Source organism: Sceloporus undulatus, chromosome 9 (assembly GCF_019175285.1).
Source record: "Sceloporus undulatus isolate JIND9_A2432 ecotype Alabama chromosome 9, SceUnd_v1.1, whole genome shotgun sequence".
Classification (NCBI taxonomy): domain Eukaryota; kingdom Metazoa; phylum Chordata; class Lepidosauria; order Squamata; family Phrynosomatidae; genus Sceloporus; species Sceloporus undulatus.
This window is the reverse complement of record NC_056530.1, coordinates 18,376,077-18,392,157: the sequence shown is the minus strand read 5'-3', so window position 1 is coordinate 18,392,157 and position 16,081 is coordinate 18,376,077. Positions and strand designations below refer to the sequence as shown.

The 16,081-nt window shown below is 43.7% G+C and overlaps 2 protein-coding genes across 5 annotated transcripts in view; one reads left to right on the top strand and one right to left on the bottom strand.

Moving 5' to 3' along the window:
- FBXO27 (F-box protein 27) overlaps nt 1-8,513 on the bottom strand; it is a 104,221-nt gene extending 95,708 nt beyond the window's left edge. Inside the window, exons 1-5 of one of the 4 annotated variants that reach the window (XM_042440685.1) lie at nt 8,302-8,513; nt 3,860-4,219; nt 3,226-3,337; nt 1,949-2,044; nt 1,003-1,141 (exon numbers count right to left, since the gene is read on the bottom strand). In XM_042440685.1, coding sequence (XP_042296619.1) covers nt 1,003-1,141; nt 1,949-2,044; nt 3,226-3,337; nt 3,860-4,193 — 681 coding nt within the window. In that variant the 5' untranslated portion in view covers nt 4,194-4,219; nt 8,302-8,513. Of the gene's footprint in view, nt 1-1,002; nt 1,142-1,948; nt 2,045-3,225; nt 3,338-3,859; nt 4,220-4,878; nt 5,024-6,390; nt 6,766-8,046; nt 8,203-8,301 lie in introns of those variants that run through there. The other 3 variants (XM_042440686.1, XM_042440684.1, XM_042440682.1) reach the window with 3 other exon arrangements.
- ACP7 (acid phosphatase 7, tartrate resistant (putative)) overlaps nt 5,026-16,081 on the top strand; it is a 14,975-nt gene continuing 3,919 nt past the window's right edge. Inside the window, exons 1-11 of the mRNA XM_042440674.1 lie at nt 5,026-5,160; nt 8,862-9,179; nt 9,417-9,617; nt 10,513-10,695; nt 10,834-10,859; nt 11,635-11,732; nt 12,749-12,811; nt 12,967-13,081; nt 13,979-14,092; nt 14,201-14,258; nt 15,230-15,297. Coding sequence (XP_042296608.1) covers nt 9,068-9,179; nt 9,417-9,617; nt 10,513-10,695; nt 10,834-10,859; nt 11,635-11,732; nt 12,749-12,811; nt 12,967-13,081; nt 13,979-14,092; nt 14,201-14,258; nt 15,230-15,297 — 1,038 coding nt within the window. The 5' untranslated portion in view covers nt 5,026-5,160; nt 8,862-9,067. The remainder of the gene's footprint in view (nt 5,161-8,861; nt 9,180-9,416; nt 9,618-10,512; nt 10,696-10,833; nt 10,860-11,634; nt 11,733-12,748; nt 12,812-12,966; nt 13,082-13,978; nt 14,093-14,200; nt 14,259-15,229; nt 15,298-16,081) is intronic.

Below are 16,081 nucleotides of genomic sequence, written 5' to 3'. Positions count from 1 at the left end.
CTCCAGTTTCTCAATGTCCTTTTTGAATTGTGGTGCCCAGAACTGGACACAGTATTCCAGGTGAGTCCTGACCAGAGCAGAATCGAGTGACACTATTACTTGCCTTGATCTAGACACTATACTTTTATTGATGCAACTTGTTGTAATGCTATATAGCAAATGTGGAAAAACTGCAATATTTTTTTTAAAAAAGCTATTTTTTTAACAGATAAAACTATCTCTCTTGGAATCTCTCGGTCCTCTGGCGCAACTCTATGGTCAACATCTGCCAGATGTGGACCATAGTATTGCATGCAGAACTGCATCTACAAATGCCGAGAGAGGTGTTCTCTTTAAGTCCTCCAGTGCAACCTTCTCATGGAAGTTGGCCATAGAGTCAAGCTGGAGGACCTTGCGATTCCTAGAGAGAACATATTCATCAAATCCGCGAATAATCAAATCCGCAAAAGTCGAAGCTGCAAATATGGCGGGCCAACCGTCTAAATCTTAGGAAAAATCAAATCAAATAGAGAGGAGTTATTTATTTATAAATAAATATTTATTTATTAAATGGTTGTATGTCTTTTAAATGATTTTATACTGTTTAATTGGTGGGCTTTAAATTGCTTTTGAATTTTTATTGTTAAGGTTTTTTAATGAGCTTTCTTTGGGCATTGCCTTGTGTCTGACTCTGGGAGATAGGCGGCATACAAATGAAATACATAAATAAATGTATGCTAGGGGAGAAATGTCCGAGATGAGGAGGGACAAAGCTTAACTAACTGAGGGCCTGTCCCACACTGTAGCAAAGATCTGCGATCTCTTGCTACAGAAAACCTTGCTTATTGTTTCTTCGGGGCTTTCTGGAAACGGGTTTTCAGTCTGCCCAGATCTCTCCAGCCAGCAGCGATGGGAGAGATCTCAATGTCAGGGCCAACTAGAGATCTCTTCTGTGTCCCAAAGGGAATCCCGGCACATAACAAGAGCGGAATAGATTTTGAAGATTGTAGTGGCAAAGAGGACCTGTTGATATTTGGAATCGTTCCACCGCGGGATTGGATCTGGTTCAACTGCAAAAATAGCAATGACAGAAGTCCGGTCTGCTGCCAGAAGGCTGACTTGGATTTTGTAAATGTACCCACAGTCTTCGCGGGCACACCACCTGCGGAGAATGGAGGAGATCTTTGGTGACGATTGAGACAGACGAGCAAAGAACTAACAGGTTATAGAAAGATGGAAGTTTCCTGAAGGCATTAGAGCAATGGTTCCTGAACTTTGTTCCACAATTGTTCATCCAACAGCAAAACAAAACAGTCATACTTTATCACATCAATGCAAACATTCATACATACCTTATCCACGGATTTTTTTATCCATGGATTCAAGCATCCACAGCTTGAAAATATTCCCAAAAAAGTGTAAATTCCAAATAGCAAACATTGATTTTCCATTTTATATCAGGAACACCATTTGGCTATGCCATTGTCTTTCATGAGATTTGAACATCCACGGATTTTTTTTATCCACAGGGGATCCTGGAATCAAACCCCAGCGGATAACAAGGATCTACGTTTCCTCCTTAATTATCTTAGTTATAAGTTGAAACTATACACTAAGCTATCTTTAAATATACTTAAAAACCACAGATGGCCAGTCATGTAGTTGTTTGAAAAGCCTGACTCAAAATACCCCAATTCAAAACAGCAATGGGAACTAGGAACAAGGAAAGTCTGCGTCAAAATACCCCTGAAAAATATCAGTGGGAACTAGGCGCATGGCTGAAGAAAAACTGGATGCATATGTTCATAAAAAGACAGGCTTTGTAGTGAGAACGATGAGTCCAGTGAATTGAATTCTCCATTCGGAGCGGACTCAAAATCATGATTTGGGTAAAATGCCCAGTGGAAATGACTCTCTCCGCTTTTGCGTAAACTGATAAGAAACGGAGATGAAGAGCAGTAGAACTCACCAATCAGAAATAAAAATATCAGGTTGGTAGGTGTCCAAGAGTTCTTCCCAGAAGCCTTCCTTCAGCAAATCAATCACTTGAGATTTTGCGCACCACCTTTGGGGACAGAAGGCAAAAACTGTTAAAGTTAGCAAACCTTGTATGCCTATGCACGCTTGTTTGTGCGTTTGAGACTTCCCGTTTGTTTATTTGTTTGTTTGTTCAGAGGGGGGGTTGACTTTGCCTTCCTCTGAGGCAAGGAGAGTGTGACTTGCCCAAGATCACCCAGTGGGTTTTATGGCTGAATAGGGATTTGAACCCTGGTCTCCAGAGTCAGTCCCATGCTCAAACCACTACACCATGCTGGGTCTACAGGTAACACTACTTTCAAACATTTTTGCAATGACTTAGGTGTGCCACAGACCGTCTTTAAAGGACGGTCTGGCGGCAGTGCCGTTTGTGCCACCAGCAAGCCGCAGCTGATATACTGCACGGCTTGGCGGCGGCAAGAAAAAGCCACAAAAAGCGGCTTCTTTTTGCGGTGTGCCAGTGACGCCACAGTGCGCCATTGACACACTCACGACGTCACCTGGGCGCTGCAAAGTGCGGACGCTAGGCGTCCATTACATCAAAATGGCGGTGCCCGTGTGAACAGTGCGCCACCATTTTGTACATATTCTGTACATACTAGGGTTGCGGGCGTCTAAAAGACGCCCACAGCCAACCCTAGTACGTACAGAGTATATACTTGGGTGCCTGTCTGTAGCGGGCCATAGATCCAATACACACTGCAGAAAGAATAATCCAGTTTGAGGCCATTTTAATAGCCCTGGTTCAATGCTAGGGAATTCTGGAAACTGTAGTTTTGTGAGGCATTTAGCCTTCTCTGTCAGAGAGCTCTGGTGCCACAGTAAACTACAGTTCCCAGCATTCCACAGCACTGAGTCAAGGCAGTTAAAGCGGTGTCAAACTGGATTATTTCTGCAGTGTGTTTTTGACCTAAGATTACTATCGTTGCTGCTAAATCCCATGGATGCAGTGTGGGACTGGCTGTTGTTCAGCTTCTGTCTTGCCAATTTGATTACTCTGCTTTAGAAATCCAGCACTCTCACACATTTCCCAGCCAAAACAACATGTTCATATCACCAAGCTCTTGTATCAGTTCTGGAAAAAGAAACACCTCCAAGGCTTAGGGATAAATCAAGTGGGTGCTGTAAAGCAAAACTCAGCATGGATTCTCAAGCGATAAGGACATTAAAGTGACAATGAATCATCTGGAAAAACCTTTCACAACTCACAGAAATGAAGAGACAAAGCAGCTCTGGGCCTCAGCTCCTTCCACGTGGCCCCTGTTGTCTTCCACTTTCCACTTATCACCTCCATGCTGGACCTCCCAGTGTCGGAACTGCTCTGTGGACACAACCCAAAGGATGTCAGGAAATACAGCGCATAGTGAGAGAGTATGTTCAGGGAGAAGGTGACAGCTGATTTAAATCCAAGTATTTCTGGTTAATATATGATTGGTCTGTATTTTGTTGACATTATGTCTGCGGATCAGGACTATTGGAGCATCTACACTGCAGAAACAATACAGCTTGACACCACTTTATGTGCTGTTGCTCCATCCTAGAGAATCCTGAGATTTGTAGTTTAACAAAATCTGTAGTCTTCTCTGCCAAAGAGTACTGGTGCCTCCCAAGACAACAAATCCCAGGACTCTGTAGGATGGAGCCATAGCAGTTAGAGTGGTATGAAACTGCTTTGATTCTGCAGTGGGTCTAGGCACTCCACCTTGATATCATGATGCATGAGAGACAGAAAGACTGACAGTCCAGCTAACCACCTAAATGTTTGCTTGTGGAATTCCATCTCTAAAAGGTCAGAGATGGTCACCTTTCCCCTCCCAGCCATTGACTTGTCCAGCTGCCTCACCTTTTCCGCAGGGGTTCTTGATGAGATTCCTCCCAAAGGGTTGCAGGACACCGACTCGGCACCAATCCATTGGGGGACAATGCTTGGCTGCTTCCAGGGTGGCCTTCTTAGAGGGGTCTCGCTCCCATTGAAGCTTCCAGATGGTGGGTCTATCAATGAGGTCTCTCCACTTGCGGCACACTAAGCGGCAGCGCCTCACCAGGGTCCGGCTTGGCACCCAGCTCAGGATCAGCTCCAGCAATTCATCTGGAAGCAGTTTCAAATCCTCCATTGGCTGGATTTCCATTTTGCATGGGAGATCCACCGATATTCTCTTGCTCTTTACTGGCCCCATGCCTGTGCTCACTTGTGGTCATGTGTCTGGAAGGGAGGAAGGAAATGTTTTTTGATAAGTCATTTTGGAATAGAGATTTGTCGTTTGCCACTGGTTCCCTGGTGGGGCGGTCTTTCCTTCTGGGAGGTACCATTTCCTACTGGTGTCAACCCAGTGGGAAAACTCATGCTGTTGCACACCACCTGTCTTGCATTTCTCCCAGCCGGGCCAATGGTCCTCCAGGCGTATGCATGCCTATTAAGAAGGAAACTCCTATAAGCCCTCGAGGAATATGCATGTCTTCATATATTAAGATGGAAACTCCTATAAGCCCTCAAGGGATATGCATGTCTTAATATATTAATATGGAAACTCCTATAAGACCACCACATAGTATATCCTGGTTAGGAGAGGATGGGCATTGTAGGCCAGCAACATACCTATAATGGCACACACTCTCAGCTCCAGAAGACCCCATGATAGGTTTGCCTTAAGGTCTTTGATTAAGAGTTCCTGCATGGCAGAATGGGGTTGGACTGGACTTCTGGTCTCTTCCAACTCTACGATTCTATGAGTCTACGATTCTAACTCTGCCCTATGAAACAACAACACTTCATTGCTTACTTTCTCTCTATCACACACACACACACAGGTCCATAAACATCTAGAGACAAAATGCATTACCATGTGGGGAAATGTCACTTACCTCTTTTCTCCTCTGGTGGGTCTAAAGTCTAGGGTTTGACGTACGATGGAGGAATGCATGGAGGCCTAGCTGTCCAGCTGAGTACAAGCCGGAAATAAAAAGGCAGCTCAGTTTTTCCTGCTCGGCTAAACAGGCAACACCCACCTTCAGACTGAGCATGGGCAGATATGCGCCAAACAGCAGCATAATAGAGGAACATAATCTTTTTGAGCTGAGAAAAAGCAGAGCAGGATTACGGCACCCGTTGCTTTCTTTTCCACAGCAAGGCTGTGGAATCCAAAGGTACAGCCGTTTGGAAAATCAGCATGCAAAGGGATCCTGTAGCACATTGTAGTTACATAATCCCAGAGAAAGGCTTGGCAGTGTTTATTCTTTCCCTAAGAAAAAGGCAGCATGGCTGTGAAAGAAGCTGGACAAAAACTGAGCACAGAGCCAGGCTTAGCAATGGGGGTAATTCATACACTGTGATATATAGTTCAAATGGTGCCAACAGCGATCGCTGTTTCATTTTTTTAATTAACCTGTTTTAATCTGTATTATGTTTTGATTCACATGTGTTATATTTTGATTGTATTTGCTTTTAGTGTCATGAGTGGCATTTTTTTCCCTTTTGGCAGAAAGGCAGGTTGCGCACCGCTTTTGCTGCATTTAATGCTTTTAAAAGTCTGGTTCAGTTTTCTTGTCTGTTCTTTGGTACAGAGCGTCAGTCTTGAGTTTCTTTGAATTGCACGAGCAAAGGATGGTTTTGATGTTTAAAAAAACCTAACTAAATAATAATAATAATAATAATAATAAAGTAAATGATGTCCTCTGTGTGGAAGGATTTCTCTCCTTCTCTATAAGGGTGTATCTTTAGAATATGGGGGCAAATGAGGGCATTGCTCTCCCAAATAAACATTCTTCCCCTTCCCATGAAATTGTCTTACAGTCCCCATATTTCTAGCTTTGAAGGAGGACGACATTGAAAATTGACCAAAAGTGGTCACTGGGAGTCTAGGGTTCAAATCCCTGCTCAGCTATGGAGAGTTGGAGACCCACTGAATGACCTTAAGCAACTCACACTCTCTCAGCCTCAGAGGAAGGTAAAGACAACCCTCCTCTGAACAAATCTTGCCAAGAAAACCCCGTGATAGGATTGCCATGGGGTCACCATATGTTTAAAATGACTTGAACAATATGTCCATATAAAATGAAAACCCAGTGAGGGAAACCTTGCATCATCATCATCATCATCATCACCATCCTCACCACCACCATCAGTCATGTTTATTTATATAGCGCCATAAAAGTTACATGGCACGTCACAGACATCATCAGTTCGACCTTAAAACCTACCAAGAGAGGACAATCTAAAAATCAAAAGTGTAAAACTTTACATAAATGAGCAAAAACACCTTGAATCTTTTCAAGAGTGCATCTGTACTGTAGAAATAATGCGGTTTGATGCCACTCGTAGCTCCATCCTAGTATAACATACATCCAAATTTATGTTTCAGTCGGTTGAGAACTTACCTTGTTCCACTTCTCAGGTTTTTGCAGCTTAGATAGGCGTAGTGTCTGTTTTATAGGGTGGGGAGAGTTTGAGTTTCAGGTCTCAAAGCCCAAGCTAAATACAGTGAAGGGAAAACCAGTCCTTTTTGTTTGTAGAAGCTGTTTTCCACTTCTCAAATTGAAAATGCAACCAAAGACCTTCCCTTCCCAGTGAATGCCATGTCGACTCTCCTAACTGGGCTGTTCTTTCATTTTCAACATATCTCCCTAGAGTCCATGCCCTCCGATATTTCAGAATTGAAAAGTGGGACATGCATGATCAAGCAGCATCAGAGTGAGATCAAGATGACAGAGATGATGGATGAGGAAGAACAGACAAGCTAGGAAGGGATACAGCCCTTGCTCTCATTCCCTTTATGTTGTTATTGTGGGAAGCCCTTGGCAAACCTCCTCCGAACAAATCCTTGCCAAGAAAAGTTCATGACAAGTTCACCATAAGTCAGAAACATTTGAAGGCATGCAACAACAGCAACAGTTCCTTTGAGTCGTTTCTGACTTATGGCGACCCTAAGATGGACCTTTCCTGGGGTTTTCTTGCCCAGGTTTGTTTCCCATTGCCCTCTCTTGAGGCTGAGAGAGTGTGGCTTGCTCAAGGGAAAGGGGGTCTTTCATCTACCGCATTGCTTGTATTGGTCTTTTTAATACAGGTTGTTTTTCCCTTGCCCAAAATGCATGGGATCAGAAGTGTTTTATTTTTTGGATTTTGGGATACCTGGGCTCCATGGCCAACTAGGGATTCGAACCCTGGCCTCTGTAATCCAACACTCAAATCATTACAGGCATATTGGTTTTCTTGAAAATATCCCCCCCCCTTAAAAAAAATCCCAAAAGCAAACCTTGAGTTTGCCATTTTCTATAAGCCACACCATTTCACTACTTCATTGTATTTAATGGGATCTGAGCTCAGGAGATACCAAAGGCCCAGCTGCAAAGAATGGTTGCATTTCCAAAACTAATAGGCAGAATAATAAATTGTTGCCACCCACTTCGTCTGATGTATCTTATAATTAAACCAATTGGATGTATCTTGTTATACCACTTTCTCTTGATAATTGTGAAAGTTGGACAGTGACCAATGCTGATAGGAACTCAATTGAAATCTGGTGCCATAGGATACAATGGACTGCTAAAAAGATAAATGAATGGGTAGAAGAGCAAATCAAGCCTGAACTTTCCCAAGAAGACAAATTGATTCAATTAAGGTGATTGCACTTTGGACAGAACAAGACAGGACTTGGTATTTGGTGGGGTTTATGTCCATGATCTGAAGTGGATACAAAAATCCATGCTTCCATTATACAGTATACAATGGTGTAATAAAATGGAGTGCCATATATAAAATAGCAAAATCAAGGTTTGCTTTTGGGAATCTATGTTTTTAAAATTAGGTTCAATCTGTGGATGGCTGAATCTGTGGATATAGAGAGCACCGTCAAGTCTTCTCCGACTTATGGCGACCCTAAGGGGAACTGATGGTGGGGTTTTCTTGGCATCATTTGTTCAGAGGAGTTTTCTCACCACTGCCTTCCACTGAGGCTGAGAGAGTGTGACTTGCCCAAGGTCACTCACTGGGTTTCTATGTAGTCCAGAGAATGGTACTTGCCCAGCTCTGCTTACCTTTCTTTTTTGTTTGGTTTTTCTGGCCATGAAGTTGTCGCTCAAGTCATTCCTTATGGATTGCAGCTCCCAAAACCCCTGGCCGGACAATTCTGGAAAGTGTTGGGCAGAAAAGATGTTTTCCCAGCCCTGGTTACCATTTGGATCTGTTTGCAGAATTCCCATGGCAACAGGAAAAGTAGATAGAATCCTAGAGGTAGAAGGGACCTCCAAGGGCCCTGCAGTCCAACTCCCTTCTGCCATGCAGGAACTCACCATCAAAGCACCCCAGACAGATGGCCATCCAACCTCTGTTTCAAAAGCCTCCAAAGAAGGAGACTCCAGCACTCTCTGAGACAATGTCTTCCGCTGTCAGACAGCTCTTGCAATAAAGAGGTTCTTCCTAACATTTAGGTGGAATCTCTTTTCCTGCAGCTTGCATCCATTGCTCTGTGTCCTGTTCTCTGGATCAGCAGAAAACAAGCTTGCTCCATCCTCAATATCAATATGACACCCCTGTGTATATTTAAACAGGGCTATCATGTCACCTCTTAACCTTCCCTTCTCCAAGCTAAACATACTGGGCTCTCTAAGCCCTTCCACATAGGGCTTTGTGGTTTCCAGACCTTTCAACATTTTGGTCACCTTCCTCTGGACACACTCCAGCTTCTCAATATCCTTCTTGAATTGTGGTGACCAGAACAGCACACGGTATTCTTGGTAATGTCTGATGAAAGCAGAATAAAGTGGCCCTATTACTTCCCTCGATCTGGTCACTATCTTCCTATTGATGCAGCCTAGAATTGCGTTGACTCTTTTAACCTCTCTTGACCCAGGACATGCTGTCCTCCCAGCCCCAGACTCCTGAGACGGAAAACCGTGTGTGTCAACAGATTACAACACTGCAACCCGTGACTTATTGAAGAAGCCTGGAGCAACACTGCCTGCTTGTCCAGTTTCTCCTCTGCTTTGAGTCTCAGCTCACATCAGAAAGGGTTCGACAGCACTGAGAGAGAGAGAGAAAGACATATCAAGGAGGGCCATGAATAAGATGGAGACACTGGTTTGTTATGGTTTCTTCCTCTGCCTCCTCCACCTGGGATGCAAAGGTTTACATTCCACACAACCTGAGCAGGTGCATCTCTCTTATCCAGGTGAGTTTCACAGCCATTGAGTCTCAACAAGATTTGGGATGGGTTTGCGTGAAGCAGCCTGGTGTATTCTAGCCCTGGAGTTTCCCTGATGTCCCCCAGTTACCTTGAGTCCTCCATTGCAATGCTGGGCAGCTTTTTGCACACAGGTCCCACTGTTCCACCCGGTGCAACAGCAAGGCACTCACTATTACTTCTGACATTCCTTCAGTCTCATTCAGCTGCTCTTACTTTCTGCAGGGGAACCAACCTCCATGACGGTTACCTGGACGACTTTTGACAGAGCCAAGTCCATTGTTATCTTTGGCCAGGACCCAGGAGAGGCCTTCAGCCACATGGCCAAAGGAAGCGCCACACGGTTTGTGGATGGAGGGAAGCTAGGCCGCGCCATGTTCATCCACAGAGTCACCCTCCGTGGCCTGGTGCCTGGACAGCGCTATGGTAAGGGGCTGGATGCTCTGCCTCACATTGGCTTGAGCCTGCCCCCCCCTGATTTGGGACTCACCAAGTCAAAGGTGGTATGGAGGCATCTGCATGCAAAGACACCCTCCTTTTCACCCTTGGGGATCCCTCCTCTCTTTCTATACAGCTATACAGCTCTTGTTCACAAAGAGCAGAGCTTCCTCTAGTGGTAGAATTCAAACATATAGCCATGTATAGTTTAGGTGTAGTCTGCAAAAGCAGTATGTAAAGAAATCTTGTAGCACCTTTGAGACTAGCTGAAAGAAAGAAGTTGGCAGCAGGAGCTTTCCTCAGATCCATTTAGTGCATCTAAAGAAGTAGACTTAAGGTCCAAAACACACTGCAGAAATAATCCAGTTTGAGACCACTTTAACTGCCCTTGTTCAGTGCTAGGGAATGCTAGGAACTGTAGTTTTGTGAGTCTTCTGGCTTTCTCTGTCAGAGAGCTCTGGTGCCAGAATAAATTACAGTTCCCAGTTCTCTAGTAATGAGCCAGGGAAGTTAAAGTGGTCTCAAACTGGATTATTTCTGCAGTGTGTTTTGCACCTTGAGTCTAGTAAAGCTCCTGCTGCCAATTTCTTTCTTTCAGTTAGTCTCAAAGGTGCTACAAGGTGTCTCTACATCCACGAAAAAAAGTTTTGGTTTTTGGAATATTTCAGATTATGGATAAGGAGTCTCTTTTTAACACTTTTAGAATTTTTTAAATAGTTTTAATATTGATTGAAACGATTGATAAAATATTGATATTTTAAACTGTTGTATGGTGTAGCTGTACCTGTTTGAAGCCACCTTGAGTCCCAGATTGGGAAAGATTGGGAAAGAGGTAGCAATATAAATATAATAATTTATTTCTAATACATTATTTCTTTTGCAGCCTATCGTTGTGGGAGTGAGCAGGGCTGGAGTAGACCCTACACTTTCCGGGCCTTGCTGAACACAACCACCTGGAGCCCCCGCTTTGCCGTTTTCGGGGACATGGGTTTGCTGAACCCGCAGTCCTTGCCTCGGTTGCAGCGGGAGACAACATTGGGATTGTATGACATGGTGCTTCATGTGGGTACGATCCAACAAGTGTCGGGGGCTTTGACTGAATAGTCCTCCCAAATGGCTGTCCTTTAAATCCTTACCTACTTTGGAGGAGATGGAGGAATCATCCCTCCCCTAGTTTGAATCTGATCTCTCTTTTTCTTTGCAGGGGATTTTGCTTACGACTTTGACACGGTAAGATGTGGGAAGTCAGCTAGATTTGGAAACAAAAATATTTAAATATCAAAAATATCAAAGCTAAACCTGTTAGGGTCTAGCTTTAAATTAGCAGAGTGGCAGAAACGTGTTCTTCTCTAACTATGCTTCTTCAAGAACTGAGACTGACTTAAAAAAACAACACAAGCAGCTTGCAGTTTAAAGAAAAGTTTACTAATGGTTACATATGCATAGAGGCTGTTTCCTAACCCAGCTGGTCACTGTTTTGTGAGCCATCTTGGGTTCCAGGAGGATAGTGTCAGGATAATAAATTAGGGGGGATACAGACCGGCACTTTGTGCCGGCCTGTGGGCAGAGTCACGGCGTAGCATCCGCATGCTCGATGCCGTGATCCCGCCCCTATGGCTCCATTTTGATATGCATGATGCCACTGTGGTGCAGCACCCAAGCGTATCGGCATGCCTATGACACCCCTTCCAAGGAGCTGCTTGGGCGGCTTCCTTTTGCTCCCTTCAGGGAGCGGATTTGTGCAGCTGCATGCAGTTGCTGTGGCACCGATCTGGGGCTAAAAGGGGCAGCTGCATGCCACCCATCTGTATAGCACCATAGTGAGTTATTTTCTGGACGCATTTTAAGTTAGTAATTGTTGTCTCCATTAAAGTCCTAAGACCTGATGAGGTTCTTCTCTGTCTCCTAATGTAGGCTGGGACAAAGCAATGAGGTTTTGTGGTGGGGTCTTTTTTTTTCTGTGCCTTCTCAGGAGTCTTGGTTTCCCCCTCCTGCTGTCTTACAGAATAATGCTCTTGTTGGAGATGCCTTCATGAGGAAAATCGAAGCTGTGGCAGCTTTGGTTCCATATATGACTTGCCCAGGGAACCATGAGGAGAAGTAGTAAGTAGTAATAGACCAACCAATGATGAATATCTGGAAAAGCCATTTTGGCTATACTATGTACAACCAAACTACACAAAATGTATTTTGTATATTTTGGTTGGCCAAATAAAGGTACTACTGCTTTGTGGATTTTGGATGTTATTGTACTTTGCTATAGGGCCAGCTTGGCTACCCCTCAATATGTTTGTTTCTGGAGATGATGTTAATGACTTTAAGATTATGACTTGAACCGTTGTTCTTCAAAGATTAATTCATAGCCCCAAATAGCCTCCAGCAGGCAGATTTTTTGCTAGTGTGGTCCTGTTGATGGTTTTTGGGGGGTTATTTGTGGAATGAATTTCTGTTGAGTTCAACATTTGCGGATCAGAAAGCCTGATATTTTGCAGACTGGAGATTGGTGGGACAGTTGTGGGTTTATTTTTCACTGGCCTTTGAGCATGAGCAGAATCCTATGACTGACCTGAGCAACCTATCTTAAGTCCATGACTAAGAGCAGGAATAAGGAATCTTCTTCCAATTTTTAAAGCCTTATCATATTAAAAACCAACCTGACAGGCACACAGAGGGAAACATGCATATCTTTCTCTGTCTCTGCATGACATCGAAGCACTTTTGTTCTCTCCGAGTTGTAAAAGCACAGGAAAAGGTGGTAAAAATGTCCCTTTTGCCAAACAGTTTATTTCCAGCTTGGCAAAAGGGACACTTTTGCAATCCTCTCCCATACTTTTACGACTGGAAGAGAACGAAAGTGCTTCAACAGCATGCAGAGACGGAAAGAGAAACATGCTTCTTTCCATTTGCCTGCTGGGTTGTTTTTTAATAAGGTTCCAGAGCTTGGAAAAGTTCTCTTTTCAGATGACGACACCCCTAAGTTGTCATTCAAAACAGCAACATTTCCCAGCTTTGCATTCTAGGTTCATTGTTTATGTAAAAAATAATACGTGTAACTGTTGCAAATGTCCTTTTCCTACAGCCCACTTCTGCTTAACTGTCTCCCTTGCTCTCTTCTCCAGTAACTTCTCCAACTACCGCAATCGTTTCAGCATGCCTGGAAACACAGAGAGCCTCTGGTACAGGTGAGTACCTTCTGGCCCAGAATCCTGGGGTTTTATGATGATGATGATGATGATTAGTTTAACTGCATTTCAAGGTGATCAACTTTTTAAAAAGTCTCCACCTGGTTTGCCATACCTCCTCCCTTGGGTTGTTGACTGCCCGCCTTCCCTTCCAGCTGGGACATTGGTCCTGCTCACATCATCTCCTTCTCTACCGAGGTGTACTTCTACTTGGAATATGGCCGGGAGCTTGTAGCCAAGCAGTTCCAGTGGCTGGAGCAGGATTTACAGGCAAGGATTGGGACCTGGTCATGGGCAGATTCAGTAGAGGCTGGTGGACTGTGCAATCCTTTCCACTGGAGTAAATTCAATGTACTATTCATGCAACTGTCCTAAACTAAAAGGGGAGATTCTCCTCTGGGTTTGTGTGTGCGTTTTGTATTTTTGCTGCTACACTCCACAGCCTTTTCTCTTCTTTGGTGCAGTTCTTCACCTGTTTGTTATTGTCTACCTTTAAGTCGTTTCCAACAACTTCAAGTCATTTCCAACTCATCAGAGATTTGAACCTTTGTCTCCAGAGTCCTAGTCCATCTCTGAAAAGAGAAATCACACACCTCTGCAGATTTTGTTGGACTGCAAATTCCAGCAAACCCATTAATGAGGAATATTGGGAGCCGTTGTAGTCCAACATCAGGGGGGATGTTTGAAAACCAGATCTTTTTACCAGTGCATAGCACAAAACCTCATGCAATTATGCCTCTGAAATTTGAGCCAAAGGGCCAAAACACATGCAGATATAATCCAGTTTGACACCACTTTAACTGCCGCGGCTCGGTGCCTGAGAATGGTAGTTTGTGGTGGCACCAGAGCTCTCTGATTGAAAAGGCTAAACTGTAGAAAACTACAATCCTCAGAATTTCCTAGCGTTGAACTAGGACAGTTAAAGTGATGTGAAACTGGATTCTTTCTACAGTGTGGTTTGGCCCAGTTTTGGCCCTGAGTTAATTTTCTCTTTTAAGGTTGACCATGCCAAAAAAGCATCTGAGGAAGTAGACTGAAATCTAGGAAAGCTCATGCTGCCAACTTCTTTCTTTCAGTTAGTCTCAAAGGTGCTACAAGATCCCTCTACATGCACAACTCCAATAATATGTATATCTATGCTAATCTCCTTTCTCCCCTTTACGATAGGAGGCAACTAAGCCGGAACAGCGCAAGGAATGCCCTTGGATCATAACCATGGGGCACCGGCCCATGTATTGCTCCAACAACGACAAGGATGACTGCACGCAGCATGAAAGCATTGTGAGTGAGAGGAAGGAGAAACCATTAACCAATTAGTCCAGAAATGATTGGACTGATTTGGGTTTTTAATTATTATTATTATTATTTTTAAATCACCCTGCTTTCCAGGTTCGCTGTGGACTTGACTCTCACCAGTATGGCTTGGAGGATTTGTTCTACAAATATGGTAGGTCTTAAGTCTTGGGCTCACTTTTTCTGTCTTTTGGGTCTGTCCACCCAAACCTCCCTTTTACATTTCAAGTACTGATTCTAAAGAAGGAGTCCATTATAAGACCACTCTGGGAAACAAGAGTTTGGTCGTTGGTTCTCTGACCACAGGAAAACACATGGAGTGTATCTACATTGCCCAGTCATAGCATGTTGATATCACTTTAACTGTCATGGAAGCTCCATCCTGTGGAATCCTGGGATTTGCAGTTTAGAGGGGTATTTGGAATTCTCTACTAGAGATCTTTTTGAGTGCTACAGACCCAGTACAGACCGCCGGTTTGCGGCGGCCTGGGGCCAGTTCTAAGGTTCACACGCTCTGGAATCCTAGCACGTATAGGTGGCACCGTCTTTATGTGGTGTCGTCCATATGCCGTGCATGTGCATGACGCAAGCACAGTGCAGTGTCCGCACCTCCGGGTGCCACGCTTCCATCATGGATGCATCACAGTGCACCAATGGTGCACTGATGACGTCCCTGCGATCCATGAAGAACCCAGTTTTCCCAGGTTGTTTTTGGTCCGGGTCCAGAGGGACACTGCTTGGTCTGGGTGCTGCTAAACCCCTCCAGAGAAAACTGGGCACCTCCAGCCCTTCCCTTTGGGGTGGCCTGGAGAGCCCCATAGTTCAGGAGATAGCAGTCACAGACGTAGCCATGTTTGTCTGGAATATCAGTATGCAAAGGGATCTTGCAGCGCCTTTGAGACTAACTATGGGAAGAAAGGTTTAGCATGAGCTTTCATAGACTTGTCATACTTCCAAAAATGATGCATCAGATTTAAGATAGGGGATCTAATTAATGAAATTCTGAAGTGTGTGGTAAACAAAGGTGTTAGTAGTTTGCAAGAGACTAACATTTAGGTAAGGTTCCTCTTGCTCTCATCTTCTACTTCTCAAATGTTCACTTTCCTTTTTCATCCCTGATTTTAGGAGTAGATCTGGAGCTTTGGGCCCATGAACACTCCTATGAAAGGCTCTGGCCGCTCTACAACTATAAGGTAATTCCAGACTTGGGGGGAAATTCCAGTTTCCTTCTGATCAAAAAAAAGGGAGAAACTGTTCTTGGTCTTCGTCATCTTTCTGTTATTTTTCTATTGTACATTTTTGATTAGTTTTAAAGTTTTTGGCAGTACTACAATTATATTTTAGCATACCTTTTCATCTGAATTAAGTTTGGCTTAATTTGTATGTTGTCTTGCATCTTGATTTTGGAGGAAAAGGTCAGGTATCAATAAAGATGATGTTGACGGTAATGACCATAATGCTAATGCTTATTGAATAATTGCTAATAGCCAATATGAAAAATGTTGATAATTATTATTTACTTTATTAATAATGTACAGTAGGACCTCATATCCATGGGGGATACATTCTTGGACTTACCATGGAAACTCAAATAGAACCCTATTGAAACGAAGGATTTGTGGCTGAAACATACCATAGAATCTTGCTGGAGGACCCAGAAAAGCCTAGAGAGAACACATCTCCAGGATTGTCTGGGTCTTCTAATGCAACTCTATGGTCAACATTTGGTGGAATCATACCATAGAATCGTGGTGTAGGACTTAGAAATGCCTCTTTAGGATTCTGTAGGTCCTCCACATTTGGTGCATGGAGACCATAGATTCATGCTGAAGGAACTAGAAAATGTCTAGAGAGAACATATTTTTTTCAAATATGGGTAAGTGAAACCATGGGTACTGGTCCAACGGATACAGGGGTGATCCCTATATCATCATCATCATCATCATCATCATCATCATCATCATCATCATCATCATC